General features: G+C 39.0%; 1 protein-coding gene across 5 annotated transcripts in view; it reads left to right on the forward strand.

Annotated features, from left to right (window-relative positions):
• Positions 1-24,877, forward strand: part of LOC117326374 — a 63,714-nt gene that overhangs the window by 32,112 nt on the left and 6,725 nt on the right. Inside the window, exons 1-2 of one of the 5 annotated variants that reach the window (XM_033883096.1) lie at positions 11,758-12,234; positions 16,204-16,742. In XM_033883096.1, coding sequence (XP_033738987.1) covers positions 16,647-16,742 — 96 coding nt within the window. In that variant the 5' untranslated portion in view covers positions 11,758-12,234; positions 16,204-16,646. Of the gene's footprint in view, positions 1-11,757; positions 12,235-12,455; positions 12,554-15,945; positions 16,065-16,203; positions 16,743-19,801; positions 19,958-24,877 lie in introns of those variants that run through there. The other 4 variants (XM_033883099.1, XM_033883098.1, XM_033883097.1 and 1 more) reach the window with 4 other exon arrangements.

Genomic DNA, 24,877 nt, shown 5'->3' on the forward strand with positions numbered 1-24,877 from the left:
TCAACAATGTATGAAGTGATGAAGGGAATCCATGGTATTTTTCCGGAATGTAACCTCAACACTTATTGGCGACGGTCAGCAACGCCTTGTGATATATCTAACACAACTGGCAATCTCGTGCCGACGTAGGTCTGGACATTAGGAACTTCTGTATAGGATTGAGACATGAACTCTCGTCATAACATGGGTCTATAGCATGTATGTGCTTCATAAATTCTGTCTCTGTTCACGGTATTGATAATGGTCACTGATGATACAATGATCAGATGTGCACGACCTGCCCCGCTACAGACTTATTGCCTGTCCTTGCATTTTACTTTCAAATAACTAAGAAAAAGAAACATATATCCCAAGGGACACATATTGTACGTTTCTGAAAAAAAGAAATGGTCAATAAATGGTCATTTAATTATTGGCAGTCTGGATGTGACTTTGACTTACGACCCAATGGGATGGACGGGTTTCAACAGTTGTTTTATCGTTTAGACCAGATCTTATCCAAGGTGACGTCATATTCTACGTCACCGATGGTAAGATTGAATTCCATCATGTCCTTGCATGTCAATTACATTCAATCATTAATTCTGGAAAGATGCATTTAATTCTTATATAATTACATTCAAAACGCAACATACAAGTTAATGGAATTTAATGTGTGGGAGTTGGCGTTGATTGTAAGGTTTGAGATATGTGATTTTTCTAACAAAACCCTCCAAACATTATACAAATAAGGGACCTACTTATCAAATATAGTTATAACATGGAACAATGACCCCGAAAGCTAATGTATATAAATATACATATTTCCTAGTTCATGGAATGCCCAGGTATACCGCGGTAAAACATGTACCTATTTATAGAACATGCAGTGTTTGAAGGGACAAGATCATAAACATTAGTAGGCTGTTTACCTGTTAGTTTTATTTTTATATTTAACCTTGATATGACCTTGAGATGATGGCTGAATTAATCATTAAGACGATTCCTACAAAGTCTTTTAAGCTCACTCATACGGAAAATTAACTCTCAGATCTTGATAAGCGTGAGAACCCAGGACTTCATCGCTATACAGTATAACACACGACACCAAACTCTACAGTCGTAGGATCTTTTGTCTCAAATATTCTGGAAGGTTAAACAAGATCTTGGTAGGGTAAGCATGTGTTAGAGTAGTCCTTCACGAGTGTCCAAATGCTGTGGGTTTATTCTATCTAGTTCATTCCCCGTTTGGACTTTTTCCGGTTTTCTCCGATTCTGGACAACTTATCTGTAAATTTAGGACGTATCCGTCTAGGTTTTATGCATGTTTCCACGCTCTTTGACTTATTAAGCTATGTTCAACAAATTCGGACTTCCCATTAAATCTCGCAACGCTGGATTCATTTATCAACATAAACCATATCACAATATTTAAATGAGATGTTTACAAATCTGGCCCAGCGATTTGATGTGAGGATCACTCGGTACTTGTTACCCATAGGAAGTTATATCCACACATATGTGTATGTAAATGTAATGATTAAGTGCCTTTCAGCAATTTGCATATAGTCAGAAACATGTTAGTGGTCCCCCCGTCTCTCTCGTACTGTGGAAACATATGCAAACCTCTGTTTACTTTACCTACTGGCAGACCTCCACGTGGTCACGACTTGGAGTTGACAACAGCGCCGTCTGCGGGAAAACATCTGACATCTGATGTGAAAGATTGAATCCCTGGTTATTATTTAAATAAAACTAATATTATCGTATGAGTACACGGTGATGCAAAGCATTTAAACCACAGGTAATGAATATTAACAATAATCATGGCGCTATTCATCAACAAGTGTCAAGGCAATGCTATCAAATAGATCGTCATGTATGGACCTAATACAAGGTCGTCACAATCGTCATCTGATGTTATAGACCTAATACGTCACAATCGTCATCTGATGTTATAGACCGAATACGTCACAATCGTCATCTAATGTTATAGACCTAATACGTCACAATCGTCATCTGATGTTATAGACTGAATACGTCACAATCGTCATCTAATGTTATAGACCTAATACGTCACAATCGTCATCTAATGTTATAGACCTAATACGTCACAGTCGTCATCTAATGTTATAGACCTAATACGTCACAATCGTCATCTGATGTTATAGACCTAATACAAGGTCGTCACGATCGTCATCTAATGTTATAGACCTAATACGTCACAATCGTCATCTAATGTTATAGACCTAATACGTCACAATCGTCATCTAATGTTATAGACCTAATACGTCACAATCGTCATCTGATGTTATAGACCTAATACAAGGTCGTCACAATCGTCATCTGATGTTATAGATCTAGTACGTCACAATCGTCATCTAATGTTATAGACCTAATACGTCACAATCGTCATCTGATGTTATAGACCTAATACAAGGTCGTCACAACCGTCATCTAATGTTATAGACCTAATACGTCACAATCGTCATCTAATGTTATAGACCTAATACAAGGTCGTCACAATCGTCATCTGATGTTATAGACCTAATACGTCATGATCGTCATCTAATGTTACAGACCTAATACGTCACAATCGTCATCTAATGTTATAGACCTAATACGTCACAATCGTCATCTGATGTTATAGACCTAATACAAGGTCGTCACAATCGTCAGCTAATGTTATAGACGTAATACGTCACAATCGTCATCTAATGTTATAGACCTAATACGTCACAATCGTCATCTGATGTTATAGACCTAATACAAGGTCGTCACAATCGTCAGCTAATGTTATAGACCTAATACGTCACAATCGTCATCTGATGTTATAGACCTAATACGTCACAACCGTCATCTAATGTTATAGACCTAATACGTCACAATCGTCATCTGATGTTATAGACCTAATACAAGGTCGTCACAATCGTCATCTAATGTTATAGACCTAATACGTCACAATCGTCATCTGATGTTATAGACCTAATACGTCACAATCGTCATCTGATGTTATAGACCTAATACGTCACAATCGTCATCTGATCTTATAGACCTAATACGTCACAATCGTCATCTGATCTTATAGACCTAATACAAGGTCGTCACAATCGTCATCTAATGTTATAGACCTAATACGTCACAATCGTCATCTGATGTTATAGACCTAATACGTCACAATCGTCATCTAATGTTATAGACCTAATACGGCACAATCGTCATCTGATGTTATAGACCTAATACGTCACAATCGTCATCTGATGTTATAGACCTAATACGTCACAATCGTCATCTGATGTTATAGACCTAATACAAGGTCGTCACAATCGTCATCTGATGTTATAGACCTAATACGTCACAATCGTCATCTGATGTTATAGACCTAATACGTCACAATCGTCATCTGATGTTATAGACCTAATACAAGGTCGTCACAATCGTCATCTGATGTTATAAACCTAATACGTCACAATCGTCATCTGATGTTATAGACCTAGTATGTCACAATCGTCATCTGATGTTATAGACCTAATACGTCACAATCGTCATCTGATGTTATAGACCTAATACGTCACAATCGTCATCTAATGTTATAGACCTAATACGTCACAATCGTCATCTGATGTTATAGACCTAATACGTCACAATCGTCATCTAATGTTATAGACCTAATACGTCAAAATCGTCATCTGATTTTATAGACCGAATACGTCACAATCGTCATCTAATGTTATAAACCTAATACGTCACATCGTCATCTGATGTTATAGACCTAATACGTCACAATCGTCATATGATGTTATAGACCTAATACGTCACAATCGTCATCTAATGTTATAGACCTAATACAATGTCGTCACAATCGTCATCTGATGTTATAGACCTAGTATGTCACAATCGTCATCTGATGTTATAGACCGAATACGTCACAATCGTCATCTAATGTTATAGACCTAATACGTCACAATCGTCATCTGATGTTATAGACCAAATACGTCACAATCGTCATCTGATGTTATAGACCTAATACAAGGTCGTCACAATCGTCATCTGATGTTATAGACCTAATACGTCACAATCGTCATATGATGTTATAGACCTAATACGTCACAATCGTCATCTGATGTTATAGACCTAATACGTCACAATCGTCATCTGATGTTATAGACCTAATACGTCACAATCGTCATCTGATGTTATAGACCTAATACGTCACAATCGTCATCTGATGTTATAGACCTAATACGTCACAATCGTCATCTGATGTTATAGACCTAATACAAGGTCGTCACAATCGTCATCTGATGTTATAGACCTAATACGTCACAATCGTCATCTGATGTTATAGACCTAATACGTCACAATCGTCATCTGATGTTATAGACCTAATACAAGGTCGTCACAATCGTCATCTGATGTTATAGACCTAGTATGTCACAATCGTCATCAGATGTTATAGACCTAATACGTCACAATCGTCATATGATGTTATAGACCTAATACGTCACAATCGTCATCTAAAGTTATAGATCTAATACGTCACAATCGTCATCTGATGTTATAGACCTAATACGTCACAATCGTCATCTAATGTTATAGACCTAATACGTCACAATCGTCATATGATGTTATAGACCTAATACGTCACAAACGTCATCTGATGTTATAGACCTAATATGTCACAATCGTCATCTGATGTTATAGACCTAATACAATGTCGTCACAATCGTCATCTGATGTTATAGACCTAATACGTCACAATCGTCATCTGATGTTATAGACCTAGTACGTCACAATCGTCATCTGATGTTATAGACCTAATAGGTCACAATCGTCATCTGATGTTATAGACCTAATAGGTCACAATCGTCATCTGATGTTATAGACCTAATACGTCACAATCGTCATCTAATGTTATAGACCTAATACGTCACAATCGTCATCTAATGTTATAGACCTAATACGTCACAATCGTCATCTAATGTTATAGACCTAATCGTCATCTGATGTTATAGACCTAATACTGTCACAATCGTCATCTAATGTTATATACCTAATACGTCACAATCGTCATCTGATGTTATAGACCTAATACGTCACAATCGTCATCTAGATGTTATAGACCTAATACGTCACAATCGTCATCTGATGTTATAGACCTAATACGTCACAATCGTCATCTAATGTTATAGACCTAATACGTCACAATCGTCATCTGATGTTATAGACCTAATACGTCACAATCGTCATCTGATGTTATAGACCTAATACGTCACAATCGTCATCTAATGTTATAGACCTAATACGTCACAATCGTCATCTGATGTTATAGACCTAATACGTCACAGTCGTCATCTAATGTTATAGACCTAATACGTCACAATCGTCATATGATGTTATAGACCTAATACGTCACAATCGTCATCTGATGTTATAGACTTAATACGTCACAATCGTCATCTGATGTTATAGACCTAATACAATGTCGTCACAATCGTCATATGATGTTATAGACCTAATACAATGTCGTCACAATCGTCATCTGATGTTATAGACCTAATACGTCACAATCGTCATCTGATGTTATAGACCTAATACGTCACAATCGTCATCTGATGTTATAGACCTAATACGTCACAATCGTCATCTAATGTTATAGACCTAGTACGTCACAATCGTCATCTGATGTTATAGACCTAATACGTCACAATCGTCATCTAATGTTATAGACCTAATACGTCACAATTGTCATCTAATGTTATAGACCTAATATGTCACAATTGTCATCTGATGTTATAGACCTAATATGTCACAATCGTCATCTGATGTTATAGACCTAATATGTCACAATCGTCATCTGATGTTATAGACCGAATACGTCACAATTGTCATCTAATGTTATAGACCTAATACAATGTCGTCACAATCGTCATATGATGTTATAGACCTAATATGTCACAATCGTCATCTGATGTTATAGACTTAATACGTCACAATCGTCATCTGATGTTATAGACCTAGTACGTCACAATCGTCATCTGATGTTATAGACCAAATACGTCACAATCGTCATCTGATGTTATAGACCTAGTACGTCACAATCGTCATCTGATGTTATAGACCTAATACGTCACAATCGTCATCTGATGTTATAGACCTAAAACGTCACAATCGTCATCTAATGTTATAGACCTAGTACGTCACAATCGTCATCTAATGTTATAGACCTAATACGTCACAATCCGTCATCTGATGTTATAGAACTAATACAATGTCGTCACAATCATCATCTGATGTTATAGACCTAGTACGTCACAATCGTCATCTAATGTTATAGACCTAATACGTCACAATCGTCATCTGATGTTATAGACCTAATACAATGTCGTCACAATCGTCATCTGATGTTATAGACCTAGTACGTCACAATCGTCATCTAATGTTATAGACCTAATACGTCACAATCGTCATCTAATGCTATAGACCTAATACGTCACAATCGTCATCTAATGTTATAGACCTAATACGTCACAATCATCATCTGATGTTATAGACGTAATACGTCACAATCGTCATCTGATGTTATAGACCTAATACGTCACAATCGTCATCTTATGTTATAGACCTAATACGTCACAATCGTCACCTGATGTTATATACCGAATACGTCACAACATCATCTGATGTTATAGACCTAATACGTCACAATCGTCATCTAATGCTATAGACCTAATACGTCACAATCGTCATCTGATGTTATAGACGTAATACGTCACAATCGTTATCTGATGTTATAGACCTAATACGTCACAATCGTCATCTGATGTTATAGACCTAATATGTACCCGTGTAACACCACCATGTACACCTGTAACACCACCATCTACACGTGTAACACCATGTACACGTGTAACACCATGTATCCGTGTAACATCACGTACCCGTGTAACACCATGTACACGTTTAACACCATGTATCCGTGTAACACCACGTACCCGTGTAACACAATGTACACCTGTAACACCATGTATCCGTGTAACATCACGTACCCGTGTAACACCATCTACACGTGTAACACCACGTATCCGCGTAACACCACGTACCCGTGTAACACCATGTACACGTGTAACACCACGTACCCGTGTAACACCACCATGTACACCTGTAACACCACCATGTACACGTGTAACACCATGTACACGTGTAACACCATGTAACCGTGTAACACCACCATGTACACCTGTAACACCACCATGTACACGTGTAACACCATGTAACCGTGTAACACCATGTACACGTGTAACACCATGTATCCGTGTAACACCACGTACCCGTGTAACACAATGTACACCTGTAACACCATGTATCCGTGTAACACCATGTACACGTGTAACACCATGTACACGTGTAACACCACCATGTACACGTGTAACACCATGTACACGTGTAACACCACCATGTACACGTGTAACACCATGTACCCGTGTAACACCACGTACCCGTGTAGCACCATGTACCCGTGTAACACCATGTACCCTGTAACACCATGTACACGTGTAACACCATGTTACCGTGTAACACCATGTAACCGTGTAACACCATGTACACGTGTAACACCATGTACACCGTGTAACACCACCCCTGTACACAACTAACCGTACACCATGTACACGTGTAAAACCCACCTGTAACACCATGTATGCGTGTAACACCATGTAACCATGTAACACCACCATGTACACCTGTAACACCACGTACCCGTGTAACACCACCATGTACACGTGTAACACCACGTACCCGTGTAACACCATGTACACGTGTAACACCACGTACCCGTGTAACACCAGTACCGTGTAAACCACCGTACCGTGTAACACAATGTACCGGAACACCATGTACAACCTGTAACACCCCATGTACCCGTGTAACACATGTACCGGTAACACCATGTACCTGTAAACACCATTACACTGTAACACCACCAGTCCGTGTAACCCACGTACCCGTGTAACACCATGAACCGTGTAACCACCACGTACCCGTGTAACACCATGTACCCGTGTAACACCATGTAACCGTGTAACACCATGTATCCGTGTAACACCATGTACCCGTGTAACACCACCATGTACCCGTGTAACACCATGTACACGTGTAACACCATGTACCCGTGTAACACCATGTATCCGTGTAACACCATGTATCCGTGTAACACCACGTACCCGTGTAACACCATGTACCCGTGTAACACCATGTAACCGTGTAACACCATGTACCCGTGTAACACCACGTACCCGTGTAACACCATGTACCCGTGTAACACCACGTACCCGTGTAACACCACGTACCCGTGTAACACCATGTAACCGTGTAACACCATGTATCCGTGTAACACCACGTACCCGTGTAACACCATGTACACGTGTAACACCATGTATCCGTGTAACACCATGTATCCGTGTAACACCATGTACCCGTGTAACACCATGTACACGTGTAACACCATGTATCCGTGTAACACCACGTACCCGTGTAACACCATGTAACCGTGTAACACCATGTATCCGTGTAACACCATGTACCCGTGTAACACCACGTACCCGTGTAACACCATGTACCCGTGTAACACCATGTAACCGTGTAACACCATGTACCCGTGTAACACCATGTACCCGTGTAACACCATGTACCGTGTAACACCACGTACCCGTGTAACACCACGTACCCGTGTAACACCATGTACCCGTGTAACACCATGTACCCGTGTAACACCACGTACCCGTGTAACACCACGTACCCGTGTAACACCACGTACCCGTGTAACACCACGTACCCGTGTAACACCATGTAACCGTGTAACACCATGTACCCGTGTAACACCACGTACCCGTGTAACACCATGTACCCGTGTAACACCACGTACCCGTGTAACACCACGTACCCGTGTAACACCATGTACCCGTGTAACACCATGTAACCGTGTAACACCATGTACCCGTGTAACACCACGTACCCGTGTAACACCATGTACACGTGTAACACCATGTATCCGTGTAACACCATGTATCCGTGTAACACCACGTACCCGTGTAACACCACGTACCCGTGTAACACCATGTTTCCGTGTAACACCACGTAACCGTGTAACACCATGTAACCGTGTAACACCATGTATCCGTGTAACACCATGTACCCGTGTAACACCACGTACCCGTGTAACACCACGTACCCGTGTAACACCATGTAACCGTGTAACACCATGTATCCGTGTAACACCATGTACCCGTGTAACACCATGTACCCGTGTAACACCACGTACCCGTGTAACACCACGTACCCGTGTAACACCACGTACCCGTGTAACACCACGTACCCGGGTAACACCACGTACCCGTGTAACACCACGTACCCGTGTAACACCACGTACCCGTGTAACACCACGTACCCGTGTAACACCATGTAACCGTGTAACACCATGTACCCGTGTAACACCACGTACCCGTGTAACACCACGTACCCGTGTAACACCACGTACCCGTGTAACACCACGTACACGTGTAACACCATGTAACCGTGTAAATCCGCTGAGGTGAAAACTTCCCTAGCGATGCCTACTTAACAAACATAACTTGGGTTGGTAATCAAGCCACGTACAGTTCACAATTCATAGCTGACGCAGGAATTCAAACCCCAAGATTGTATACAAAGAAAAAGCATGAAAAATATGTAAGTTCATTTTTATAGTTGCTTGACTCCGAATACCCATATATAGTGAGGTTATATGACTAGCATTCTGATGTATACAAAGGAGAATCACACAGTCAGGGTTCTATCTGTACACAGGTACATACCGATGTGGTATTATTACCTATCACCATATACATGGCGGTAATCATCACATATATCGGCTGTATGAAGTGACACAGGTGTGTCAGATTGTGTACAATCTTTCTAAACTCTCTTTTAACAGCCAATGCATTTGTTGATGGGTATTTATAATACCAGACAGTTATTACAGGACTCCACCAGGTCATATAGGAGGTTTTAGGAATCAGCTTAATATGGAATACTTCCTAAATTAATGTCATTAAATTTTATAATACCTACATATTGTACATTATGTTTATTACTACCTACAATATATATGTTTAGTATTACAGTACCTACAATATATATGTTTAGTATGACCTACAATATATATGTTTATTACTACCTACAATATATATGTTTAGTATTACAGTACCTACAATATATATGTTTAGTATTACCTACAATATATATGTTTATTATTACCTACAATATATATGTATAGCATTACAGTACCTACAATATATATGTTTAGTATTACCTACAATATATATGTTTATTATTACCTACAATATATATGTTTAGTATGACCTACAATATATATGTTTAGTATGACCTACAATATATATGTTTAGTATTACCTACAATATATATGTTTAGTATTACCTACAATATATATGTTTATTATTACATACAATATATATGTTTAGTATTACCTACAATATATATGTTTATTACTACCTACAATATATATGTTTATTACTACCTACAATATCTATGTTTAGTATTACAGTACCTACAATATATATGTTTAGTATGACCTACAATATATATGTTTAGTATGACCTACAATATATATGTTTATTACTACCTACAATATATATGTTTAGTATGACCTACACTATATATGTTTATTATTACCTACAATATATATGTTTATTACTACTTACAATATATATGTTTATTACTACCTACAATATCTATGTTTAGTATTACAGTACCTACAATATATATGTTTAGTATTACCTACAATATATATGTTTAGTATTACCTACAATATATATGTTTAGTATTACATACAATATATATGTTTAGTATGACCTACAATATATATGTTTAGTATTACCTACAGTATATATGTTTAGTATTACATACAATATATATGTTTAGTATGACCTACAATATATATGTTTAGTATTACCTACAATATATATGTTTAGTATTACCTACAATATATATGTTTAGTATGACCTACAATATATATGTTTAGTATGACCTACAATATATATGTTTATCACTACATGTAGTTTATGAGAGTCATCCTATTCTGTTTAGGAGATTTCACGCCTTGATGATAATCATTACTCGCGCCTATTTCCCCGTTTTGTTTTTCTTGCATGATTGTCAGGAATGCCGCGTTGTCACACCTTGACAGATACTGATTAAAGCAGAGGGATAGTTCACTTTGCAGTATTTATCAAAATAATGCCACAAGCGTAAGATGAAGTATATAGGTTCGGGATCTAAATGTTTTAATATCAATATAAATATGCATTAGTTATTCGTTATACACACATGTATAATGAGTGTTATCTGACACTTTTAGTCTGGTGACACAGACTGAACACATAGAGTTCTACTTTAATCTTAACGCAATGCATCAATTAGTTGCAATTAATTATATCAAGTGTCTACGGTAAGACTGATCTTATAATGGCCGTATTTAATCTTGCATGGTTCACCAAATATTCGCCGCCGCCGATTTGGTAAATGTTCAATTTTAGATTTAAAAAAAATCACAACTTCTCCAGTCGTTTGAGTTTTGAATTACCGCAAATAAGTCGAAAGAGCTATGCCGATGAAGGCCAAGGCGATGTGGTGGTGGTTAAGTGTATAACGAAAGTAGACAGCGGGTCCGTCCCACTAAGGAAGGGTCGGACAAATCTGGAGACATACCTGTGCGCACCGAGCGAGACGCTCACACACAGTATCATAGCGAGCCTGTGACAAGACGTATTCTACAACGCTCTAAGCCTTAACATTTTATTCCAATGGATTTTAAACGCAAACTGATTAGTCCACTACGAGACATACAGTTAGTATGGAGTAATCTGTCCACGTGCTTGGCTAAAGTCCGATGCAGCATTGTGACTTCCGCATCATAACCATACCGTCATTAGCAGTACTTATGAAAATATATATGCTACATATCGTCCCGTAGCAGTGTGTGTGTTTCACCCTCGGAAAGGGATATACAAGTGGTTTTCAAATCTTTATTTTCACCTCTGGCTATTGGAAATACGTATCGGAAAAAAGTGTGTAGAATTCCTGTGGGATTATCGGTGCAGGGACCCTTGTGGTTCCTAACATGTGTCACTTTTAGTTACCTGGAGTTACGATCGATACGTGATACCTGGAAACTACTATGTTGATATTTATAAACAACAGGTAAACAATCTATTGTACATCTTCATAGTTCAAATATCTCTACCTATCAGCAATGTTACGTTGATCGGTGGGGTGATAGCTGCGGGGGTTTCCGTGTTCACTAGTACACTAGTCAAATATTCAAAAAATATTTGAATAATTTTCATGAGATTATTGAACGTATTTCATTTCTCGAGCCCACATACCGTTGTGTGTCCAGGTGCCTGTTGCCTGTTGTTGCGAAATCTGCCTTTTGTTGGATCTTCAGTTAAAACTCCTGTTTCATCAATCTCAGAATTTTATTTACTTTTAAATATCACGGATTCTTTGTATAGTTCTGGTAAGTATATAGTTACGTATTGTTTAGTTGATTATTAACGACATAAAGGAGTAAAGTTGTGGACAGGTTTTGTGGATATTAATATACATATCTGTGTGATATTATTGATATCAATTTTATGGGGTATTAACGGCGCGTTAATTTATTCAGATATTTGTTCCTGTATTAAGAATTGTTTACATACCGGGTTGTGTGTATACATGTTGAGATAGAAGATTAGTTGGGGGGTTGATTCGTTCGACATACATTTTTGGTAATATTAATATTAATGATATTTTGAAAAAAAAAAATTGCAGGAGGTTGAAAAGATATATATACATGTATTGTTTTTGGTGTTGTGTAATTAATGTTGTATTTTACTGTACGCTAGAATTTTTATTTTTTTTGATGGTTTGATAGACGAAAATTATTTTTTGTATGTGTGAATAAAATAATTTATCTAATAAGGGGATATATTTATTGATTTCGTATTTCGTTGATGATTGACAGTTGGGGCTTACAAACAAACAAAAAAAGTGTTGGGATCTAGTAAATGGCAGAGTTTAGACCATGTATCTGTATATGAAGTTTTAGACACATGTTTAAAATAGTATAGATAGGAATGTTTGTTATAATGTAGCCACGAGATCGTTGGAGTTTTGGTGAATATGTGGGACTGGCTGCCAGAACTTTTTCGAGTATTGATGGAATAGTCGGGAATGAACTGAAGGCCCATATATGATAAAGTTGTGACAGACTAAATATTTCACTGTTCAGATAAATATGGACGATAGAACGTTGTTTGAACAGGTTTGAATCGTGTTTGTGCAGAAATTAGTTGTATAAATCTATACATTGTGATGTCTGGGCGGTAAGTGTTGATTCCAATATATCTTGTGTAATTCGTTCTAAGAAAATTGACGGCAAGCCAGACGACTATTTGACCAGTAGGAGTTCGATAAAGTGGACATCGGACACTCTTTCCTTGATTCATATGATCGCTTGACCCCTGACCCCTGATAAACGGTCCATCCTCAGGATCCATGCGTGTGTCCGGCCGGCGCGTGGTCATTCCCCCTTCCAAGCATTGCCCGGACCATCCATTGATCTGTGTATTACTCATCAGGTTGTGATGGACTGCAAGTCTGTCCAAACCTGGGACCGAGTAGTCCAACACCAGGAAGCTGTGAATCACCATCGTAAACAAATACTCTGTCCCCCACAAATTACTACAGAGCAAGCGGATACAAACTGGGTTACATTCACGGCATATCGTACTAGGAGCTGATATTGGCACTCTCATCTTATCGTTAAGGTGATATTGGATACAAATGTAGTGATAATTGACAAATATTACAGATAAAATAGCCATCATTTCAAGGGTTACATTGTTAGGTCTACACGTGCTAGTGAGAAACCAACTCGTACACAGCAATGTTGTCATGTGGGAAAGTCGGTCTGCAGGAAGATCTTACATTTACAAATCTTACATTTACAAATCTTACAGGTACAAATCCTACAGGTACAAATCTTACAGGTACAATTCCTACAGGTACAAATCTTACAGGCACAAATTCTACAGGTACAAATCTTACAGGCACAAATCCTACAGGTACAAATCTTACAGGCACAAATCATACAGGTAGATTCTACAGGTAGATTTTACAGGTATAAATTTTACATGTACAAATCCTTCAAGTATTAATCCTACAGGCACAAATCCTGCATCAAACAAATCCTACAGGTGTACATCCTACAGGTAAAAATCATTCATAAAACAAATCCTACACATAGAAATCCTACAGACAGATTTTACAATTACAAATCCTAAAGATAGATTTTATACAAGTGTAGGTTCAAATCCTACAGGTAGATTTTATACAAGTGTAGGTTCAAATCCTACAGATCCTTCGGCCATAAGGTCCATATCTTATTGGAATCTTCTTGAATGCTTTGAACTATTGCGTTACGCTACATTCCAATATATATATTCTATTGTTATAGATATAACAAACAATTTGAGTCAGTAAAAAATCCTAGAACATCTGAAATTGTGTGTTGTATGTATCGGAATTATGATACTACTGAAATAAATATACAAGTATTTACTACTGAAATAAATATACAAGTATTTACTACTGAAATAAATATACAAGTATTTACTACTGACAGGGCCGTAACCAATTACATGTCAGATGAATTTCACTTTCAAAACTTCAACGCCCAGTTTCCAAACCACACGTTCTTTAAGTAAAGTATTGTGGAATGAAAAAAAGGTATGTTTAATCAAACTCCAATATTTATTCAGAATATAATATGGCTGTGTGCTAAACAGCATAGTTTAAGTAATTAACATAGAGTTCTATAGGCCGATTACTGCTATATTTACCCATTGTGTACAAGGAACGACCCAGAACACTGTGCTAACACAACGAACTAAAAAAGAATTGAAACTTTCTCGTTAGAAACCAAAGTTTGGTTTATAGACGATCACAAGCACTCGAGGTATTTTCTCCTCGTACGTCATCAGACCCGGGTATGTGAATTGCGTGAGATTATTACGGGTACCCCCTCCCTCGGTATGTTGACACCTGGACAGATACGCTGATCTCTCTCATACACATGTTACAGGTAAATAACTTACCTGTGGTCGGTGTCACCTTTAATTAAAACTTTTGCCATACCTGAAACTCGGCGGTTCGGTTTGTGCTTTATCAGAACTCAACGTGGGAAGGCCCGACCTCATATGAGGCAACAGTGTGACAATACATTCGCACGTGCGTTTAATAAGTACGTGTTTCATGCTAATAACGGTAAATATCCTTAAGGGCACTAATAAGGGGAAACTATACACGTGCTTTTTATAGACTTGAACGTAACTAAAGTCAATGTAAAGGAAAACTACATACTGCGTAATGATGAGACAAGCGCGCGCGGTGAGGAATGTTGTCGTGTCGGAATTTGGGAGACACCACGCGACACTTGCCGTCCATACGCATCATTGCCCAGCCAAATATGTCAGAATGTGTACCGCAGGTCCTCCTACGGTGGTACACCGCCATCAGCTGGGTAACCACTGTCACTTGTGCAAAAATCGCAAATTTAAACAAAATCACTCGTGCCTTTCCTGAATTATTAGTGTGTTAGAGCCTTTGTGAAAACACATAAGATTTGGCTTTAATATATATAACATATATATAACAATTTTTTTAAGATGGTTTAGAAAGGAAAAGTTGGTATAAGGGTTGATACAGTCGGTCCGGAAACTGATAGGGTCGGTTGGAGGCGGTGGGGCGGACCGTCGTTGGGTCGTTGGGGTGTGGGCAGTACAGCACGGACATGATCGATTCTAGGATATGTTGATGAACCACATTTCCATCCTATATAAGCTTTATGAGTCACAGAACGCTTTATATATTCTATGTCGCCGCGATGTGATCGGACTGATACACATTGGGTATCTGGTCAAACAGTATGGAGCGAAAAAACCCAACTTAGCCTTTCGTAACCACATTCCGGCTATAATAACAAAGTACACTGTCTCTTGGATTTGTTTAACACTTTTTACATATTATAAGACTCGTTAGATTTTGTACTGGACGAAAACATTAAGTAATCAATAATAAACATCTATTGTGTAATATAAGAGAAATTTGTTTGAATTTTTCCAGGCATGACTCCATACACTGGACGTGTATAACATGGATTGATGCTGGTGTCCGGCGGGGCATGCATGTGTGGCGAGCGAGCTAGGATACCTCAATGATGTTCGGATAATACGGGACGGATTAATTCTGAAGTGTTAATTCCGAGGATACACATGTTATAATTCCGTTTGGATTATTGATGTTGTTGATGTCACCTGGGCAGTACCAGAGTGTACACCGTTGTAAATGAGAGAGAAAGTCACGGCGCCCTTCTTACTGGAAAAACACGGGCCTGGATGTGACTATCAATACATTCCGGATTATACCTGTGATATATAGCAAAAAATTGGGAATTATTTTGTGGATTAAATACGGCTGAGGGAGTTTGTGTTATACAAGGGAGATGGCAGAGCGTCCCGTGGGTGAGACCGGCGAGTCGACACCCCGGCGCTTTTGCGCTGCCTGATATGATTCCATTTAGACTCCTAGCCAACACAGCCGTGAGAAGTTCAAGTTACCGGTCCAATGGTCGTGAAATGTTTTCTCCTTCGATTGTGACACAGGTACGTATTTCCACATTTGAAATATTGCATCAAAATAAACGAGAGCAAAATATTACCCAAAAGATAGATTTACCTGGAACAACCTGCAAAAATTACAAGGTTATTACGATCAGATGTTCTAGAAGAGTAAACGTGGTTTACTTTATCGACGACACACGCTGTAGTCTAAAGTAAGAGTAGGACGTTTGATTCAAACTCACATGTATACCTACTGTTGACCTGATCAAGATAGATGTAGATATATAAACATTCTTTTCTTGTGTCATAGTCTGCACGCATACGGGTCAGTTGCAGTCATATCTCTATAGACTGACAGTGTAGTAAAGTTTCCGGTTTGGTGTCTGGCCCCTCTAGTCCCCCACATCCTCACCCTGGTTTTACAAACAATGATAATTTCCCCTCCTAGTTTTATAGTGAACAGCGATAGTTTCTCCCTTTTAAGAGGAAACTGTTATAATTTCTCCCTCTAGTATTAGAGGAAACAGACACAATTTATCCCTCTAGTATTAGAGGGAAACAGACACAATTTCTCCCTCTAGTATTAGAGGGAAACAGACACAATTTCTCCCTCTAGTATTAGAGGGAAACAGACACAATTTCTCCCTCTAGTATTAGAGGAAACAGACACAATTTCTCCCTCTAGTATTAGAGGAAACAGACACAATTTCTCCCTCTAGTATTAAGGGAAACAGACACAATTTCTCCCTCTATGTGTGTGACTGATGTTGTGGCCCCAGTATAAATTAGGGTTTCTGTATGTGACTGATGTGACCTCAGTATAAATAAGGTTTCTGTGTGTGACTGATGTGGCCTCAGTATAAATTAGGGTTTTCTGTGTGTGACTAGTGTTGTGGCCCCAGTATAAATTAGGGTTTCTGTATGTGACTGATGTGACCTCAGTATAAATTAGGGTTTTCTGTATGTGACTGATGTGGCCTCAGTATAAATTAGGGGTTTCTGTATGTGACTGATGTGACCTCAGTATAAATTAGGGTTTCTGTGTGTGACTGATGTGGCCTCAGTATAAATTAGGGTTTTCTGTGTGTGACTAGTGTTGTGACCTCAGTATAAATTAGGATTTTCTGTGTGTGACTAGTGTTGTGGCCTCAGTATAAATTAGGGATTTCTGTGTGTGACTGATGTGGCCTCAGTATAAATTAGGGATTTCTGTGTGTGACTGTTGTGGCCTCAGTATAAATTAGGGTTTTCTGTGTGTGACTGTTGTGGCCTCAGTATAATTAGGGTTTTCTGTGTGTGACTGTTGTGGCCTCAGTATAAATTAGGGTTTCTGTATGTGACTGATTTGGCCTAAGTATAAATAAGGGTTTCTGTATGTGACTGATGTGGCCTCAGTATAAATTAGGGGTTTCTGTATGTGACTGATTTGGCCTCAGTATAAATTAGGGTTTTCTGTGTGTGACTGTTGTGGCCTCAGTTATAGAGAAAGGGTTATTCCTGTGTGTGACTGGTGGTGGTGGGCTCAGTATATAAAAATTAGGGTTTCTGTATGTGACTGATTTGGTCCCCCTCAGTATAAATTATGGTTTTCTGTGTGTGATGTGTAGCCTACAGTATAAATTGGGATTTCTGTGTGTGACTGGTGGTTGTGGCCGTCATTATAAATTAGGGTTTTCTGTAATGGTGAAGGATGGGCCTCAGTATAAATTAGGGTTTATGTGTGTGACTGATGTGGCCTCAGTATAAATTAGGGTTTTCTGTATGTGACTGATTTGGCCTCAGTATAAATTAGGGGTTTCTGTATGTGACTGATTTGGCCTCAGTATAAATTAGGGTTTTCTGTGTGTGACTGATGTAGCCTCAGTATAAATTGGGATTTCTGTGTGTGACTGGTGTTGTGGCCTCATTATAAATTAGGGTTTTCTGTATGTGACTGATGTGGCCTCAGTATAAATTAGGGTTTTCTGTGTGTGACTGATGTGGCCTCAGTATAAATTAGGGTTTTCTGTATGTGACTGATTTGGCCTCAGTATAAATTAGGGGTTTCTGTATGTGACTGATTTGGCCTAAGTATAAATAAGGGTTTTCTGTGTGTGACTGATGTGGCCTCAGGATAAATTAGGGATTTCTGTATGTGACTGATTTGGCCTCAGTATAAATTAGGGTTTTCTGTGTGTGACTAGTGTTGTGGCCTCAGTATAAATTAGGGTTTTCTGTGTGTGACTAGTGTTGTGGCCTCAGTATAAATTAGGGATTTCTGTGTGTGACTGATGTAGCCTCAGTATAAATTCGGAATTTCTTTTTGCAACTCTGTATACCCAAGCGTTTTTTTTTTGTTTTTTTTAGTTTTTTAAAACGTGTTTAGCACAAAGTACATAACCATATCTATTTTATAAGCCAACGTCTTAACATTATGATAATTGTGTGTGCAAGTTGGTATTTGACATTTGATCCTTACGTAAATCGCTACCTAGAAGTGAGGAAAGCCTATTGTGTTCAGATGACTAACCTCGTCAGAACAACGAGCTTATAATGAGGTTGTTGTTTCTGTTGTGTTTGAATTATTCTAACAACACTGATTTTTTTACACACTCTACATTAAACACACTCTGTGTAATTCCACCTGTCCATAGGAAAGCTGGTCTGAATCATTCGCTATCGATACAGAATGTTCAGGTGTTCGGACAAGGCTCTAACTGCAGCTACTGTGTATCCATAATCGGATATTTTGAAAGCTGACGAAATTTGAAATTAAATCTTTCATGGCCTTATTCAAACTCAAAAATATTTAGGTGAAAAATGCATTCCATAGCTTCAATAGAATTGAGTGCCCTATTGAATGTGTTAATTAAAACGGCAAACACCCACCCAAATTTAAACAAAACCCTCTTCTACGTTTTTTTCAGAAGCCTTTTTTAGCGAAGTCACTACAACAAACACTTGAGCCTATATATAGGATAGTATTAACATCTTGTCTTTAACCAAGAATTTCTAGTATGTTGGGGAAACCTTCTTTTTAGCATGATGACGCATATTTATTTTTATAGATATTATACACCGACAGATTAGGGGGCGTATTTAAACTGAACTCCTTCGTAACGCAGACGACGAGGAAATCATATGGTACATATATAGAAATGTCAGCGGTACTACTTGATAGGACGTTCTGACGGCACGTGAGCGTGTATATATGTAGGACACAGGAAAATGTCTTACCGGACGGACGGACAGATATGAACCTCGGCGGACAGATAACAGTAAGTTGACCTGCACTATGCCTTATATTAAATATAAAAAACCCATAAAATAAATAAGTCCGTTGTTATAGTATAATGAGAACACGTCAGTTTTCGGCTGTGAGAGTTAGCAGACCTCGACTGGTATGGAATATTGTTCGATATTTTATACATTTTATATGAAATAATGAGTTGTCAATATAAATGTCTTAATATTTATAGCAACATATCATATATATATCGGTCACACATTAGCTAAACACGTGGCTAGTGTCGTTCTGTAGTCACACACTAGCTAAACACGTGGCTAGTGACGTTCTGTAATCACACACTAACTAAACACGTGGCTAGTGTCGTTCTGTAGTCACACACTAACTAAACACGTGGCTAGTGACGTTCTGTAGTCACACACTAACTAAACACGTGACTAGTGACGTTATGTAGTCACACAGCTAAACACGTGACTAGTGATGTTCTGTAGTCACACACTAGCTAAACACGTGGCTAGTGACGTTCTGTAGTCACACACTAACTAAACACGTGACTAGTGACGTTATGTAGTCACACACTAGCTAAACACGTGGCTAGTGACGTTATGTAGTCACACACTAACTAAACACGTGGCTAGTGACGTTCTGTAGTCACACACTAACTAAACACGTGGCTAGTGACGTTCTGTAGTCACACACTAGCTAAACACGTGACTAGTGACGTTCTGTAGTCACACGGCTAAACACATGACTAGTGATGTTCTGTAGTCACACACTAGCTAAACACGTGGCTAGTGACGTTCTGTAGTCACACACTAACTAAACACGTGGCTAGTGACGTTCTGTAGTCACACACTAACTAAACACGTGGCTAGTGACGTTCTGTAGTCACACACTAGCTAAACACGTGACTAGTGACGTTCTGTAGTCACACAGCTAAACACGTGACTAGTGATGTTCTGTAGTCACACACTAGCTAAACACGTGGCTAGTGACGTTCTGTAGTCACACACTAACTAAACACGTGGCTAGTGACGTTCTGTAGTCACACACTAGCTAAACACGTGGCTAGTGACGTTCTGTAGTCACACACTAGCTAAACACGTGACTAGTGACGTTATGTAGTCACACACTAGCTAAACACGTGGCTAGTGACGTTCTGTAGTCACACACTAGCTTAACACGTGGCTAGTGACGGTCTGTAGTCACACACTAGCTAAACACGTGACTAGTGACGTTATGTAGTCACACATTAGCTAAACACGTGACTAGTCACGTTCTGTAGTCACACACTAGCTAAACACGTGGCTAGTGACGTTCTGTAGTCACACATTAGCTAAAGTACAGATTTCCAAAAATCGTTTCCGAGACAATCCCCACTTATGGTAGTGTCGTATCTAAGGACGGGAAGACATTTTTCTTTTTTGTTATGCGTGGATACAACCAAGCCGCCGCTGCTATAAAAAGAACGTGCTTCGTCACACTCGCATTCACTCTAACCTCAGGTGTGTACACCACGTGACCTACAACTGTATTCGCGAACGACACCAAACAGAAGCACTTACCTGAAACCTGAGCAGAAAGATGGTCAGTGTCTCTTAATTATCTTTCAAGTCTTGTTGAAAATAAAGTCTCCAAATAAATGCTGGAAAATGCATAACGAATTAATCCCAAATACTCTATCCATCTTCTCACGTGTTTTTCGTGGGTGCAGCCTTTTTTTATAACAAGTTAACAGTCCGAGGAGTTCCGATTTTTACTCGCATCTACACTAGCACTCCTCGGATGTATTCCTATTGTCTACACTACAGTAGGGCTGTTGTAGTGCAGTAGTGCGGTTTTACCACGCTATAATTGCGTTATGACATGTGTACAAATAATACGAAGGCACGGAAAATATTTCGATGGAAACTATGGATATAATACTGTAACAGTTGTAAAGTTGTTCTTTCATTAGGTGCATGTTTTGTTGAGGCCCAAATATTTTGTATTGTCAATACTTTCTTTTCTTTCTTTTATTGTAAAATAAAAAATATATGTATATATATAAAGTTACCTCTTCAAATTCCATATTCGAGTTCCTTAATTGCGTACAATGTGAACAAAAACTCATTGGCGAGTGTATTGAGAACGTATACTATGTATAATGGAGAGATGTGTCGCTATGCGCGTGTATCGATAGACTGATCTCTGATTGATTGATTGATTGATGGTGGGCTTAACGTCCTTGTTCCGGTTAATATAGACTGATCTCAATGTACGCACGCGCTTTTATAGCGGCTCGTATCCACGCATAACAAAAAAGAAAAATGTCTGCCCGTCCTTCGATGCGACACTACCATAATTGGGGGATGTCTCGGAAACGATTTTTGGAAATCTGTACATGTAATTTTTTTTTTAATCTCAATTTGATGCTTTTTAACTTGCACTGTGAGCTTTAAGCACAGTTATATCGGACACGGTATGATGTTGGTTTGTTTACAAATGGGGTAAGTGGTTTGGCAAGAATAGTATTTTTGTTTAAGTGACAAACTAGTTCATGTCTCGAAATATTTGAACAAAATAGATTTAACATTCTTTCACGTGCGATCTTATTTAAATACTTGTATTGATGATTTAGGACGATGACAGTTAAAACATGAGTGCATTAATACGATAAAGTCGCGAAGTCAGTTGGGTTCTGAAAAGTCTTCGAAATACCGGTACTAATTGTGAATAATTTAAATTACTACAATTTTATATGGAGATGGCACGAGATTTCCAATATTTCGTTTTTTCGAGTTTGGGTTTGAATACCAGTCGACAATACCCTTTGATGTTTTTAGAAACAAAACTGAAAACTTTCCCATAAGAGTAAATTCACATTAATAACAATGAAAACATTACGATCCAACAAAGTAAAATACCTGAAATATGGAAATAACACACCGGCCAACTTATTCCCTGGCTTCATTTCCCATTATGGTCGACAGGAAGGATACTGTTAATAGTGAAATCACAGAAAGATGGGAGGATGTTGTTTCCGGTATAATGACGGGATAATGTTGTTTCCGGTATAATGATGGGAGGATGTTGTTTCCTGGTATAATGACGGGAGGATGTTGTTTCCTGGTATAATGACGGGAGGATATTGTTTCCGGGTATAATGACGGGAGGATGTTGTTTCTCGGTATAATGACGGGAGGGTGTTGTTTCCCGGTATAATGTCGGGATAATGTTGTTTCCGGTATAATGACGGGAGGATGTTGTTTCCTGGTATAATGACGGGAGGATGTTGTTTCCCGGTATAATGACGAGAGGATGTTGTTTCCTGGTATAATGACGGGAGGATGTTGTTTCCCGGTACAATGACGGGAAGATGTTGTTTCCGGGTATAATGACGGGATGATGTTGTTTCCCGGTATAATGACGGGAGGATGTTCTTTCCCGGTATAATGACGGGAGGATGTTGTTTCCGGGTATAATGACGGGAGGATGTTGTTTCCGATATAATAACGGGAAGATGTTGTTTCCCGGTATAATGACGGGAGGATGTTGTTTCCTGATATAATGACGGGAGGATGTTGTTTCCCGGTATAATGACGGGAGGATATTGTTTCCCAGTATAATGACGGGAGGATGTTGTTTCCTGATATAATGACGGGAGGATGTTGTTTCCTGATATAATGACGGGAGGATGTTGTTTCCTGATATAATGACGGGAGGATGTTGTTTCCCGGTATAATGACGGGAGGATGTTGTTTCCGGGTATAATGACGAGAGGATGTTGTTTCCCGGTATAATGACGGGAGGATGTTGTTTCCTGATATAATGACGAGAGGATGTTGTTTCCCGGTATAATAACGAGAGGATGTTGTTTCCTGGTATAATGGCGGGAGGATGTTGTTTCCTGATATAATGACGGGAGGATATTGTTTCCGGGTATAATGACGGGAGGATGTTGTTTCCTGGTATAATGTCGGGAGGATGTTGTTTCCGGGTATAAATACGGGAGGATGTTGTTTCCTGGTATAATGACGGGAGGATGTTGTTTCCCGGTATAATGACGGGATAATGTTGTTTCCTGGTATAATGACGGGAGGATGTTGTTTCCTGATATAATGACGAGATGATGTTGTTTCCTGGTATAATGACGGGAGGATGTTGTTTCCTGATATAATGACGGGAGATGTTGTTTCCTGGTATAATGACGGGAGGATGTTGTTTCCGGTATATTGACCGGAGGATGTTGTTTCCTGGTATAATGACGGGAGGATGTTGTTTCCGGGTATAATGACGGGAGGATGTTGTTTCCGGGTATAATGACGGGAGGATGTTGTTTCCGGGTATAATGACGGGAGGATGTTGTTTCCGGGTATAATGACGGGAGGATGTTGTTTCCGGTATAATGACGGGAGGATGATGTTTCCCGGTATAATGACGAGAGGATGTTGTTTCCCGGTATAATGACGGGAGGATGTTGTTTCTCGGTATAATGACGGGATGATGTTGTTTCCGGGTATAATGACGGGAGGATGTTGTTTCCGGGTATAATGACGGGAGGATGTTGTTTCCTGGTATAATGACGGGAGGATGTTGTTTCCGGGTATAATGACGGGATAATGTTGTTTCAGGGTATAATGACGGGAGGATGTTGTTTTCCGGTATAATGACGGGGGGATGTTGTTTCCTGGTATAATGACGGGAGGGTGTTGTTTCCTGGTATAATGTCGGGAGGATGTAGTTTCTGGTATAATGACTGGAGGATGTTGTTTCCCGGTATAATGACGGGATGATGTTGTTTCCAGGTAAAATGACGGGATAATGTTGTTTCCTGGTATAATGACGAGAGGATGTTGTTTCCGGGTAAAATGACGGGATAATGTTGTTTCCTGGTATAATGACGGGAGGGTGTTGTTTCCTGGTATAATGACGGGAGGGTGTTGTTTCCGGTATAATGACGGGATAATGT

The sequence above is a fragment of the Pecten maximus genome, chromosome 4, assembly GCF_902652985.1.
Source record: "Pecten maximus chromosome 4, xPecMax1.1, whole genome shotgun sequence".
Taxonomy (NCBI): domain Eukaryota; kingdom Metazoa; phylum Mollusca; class Bivalvia; order Pectinida; family Pectinidae; genus Pecten; species Pecten maximus.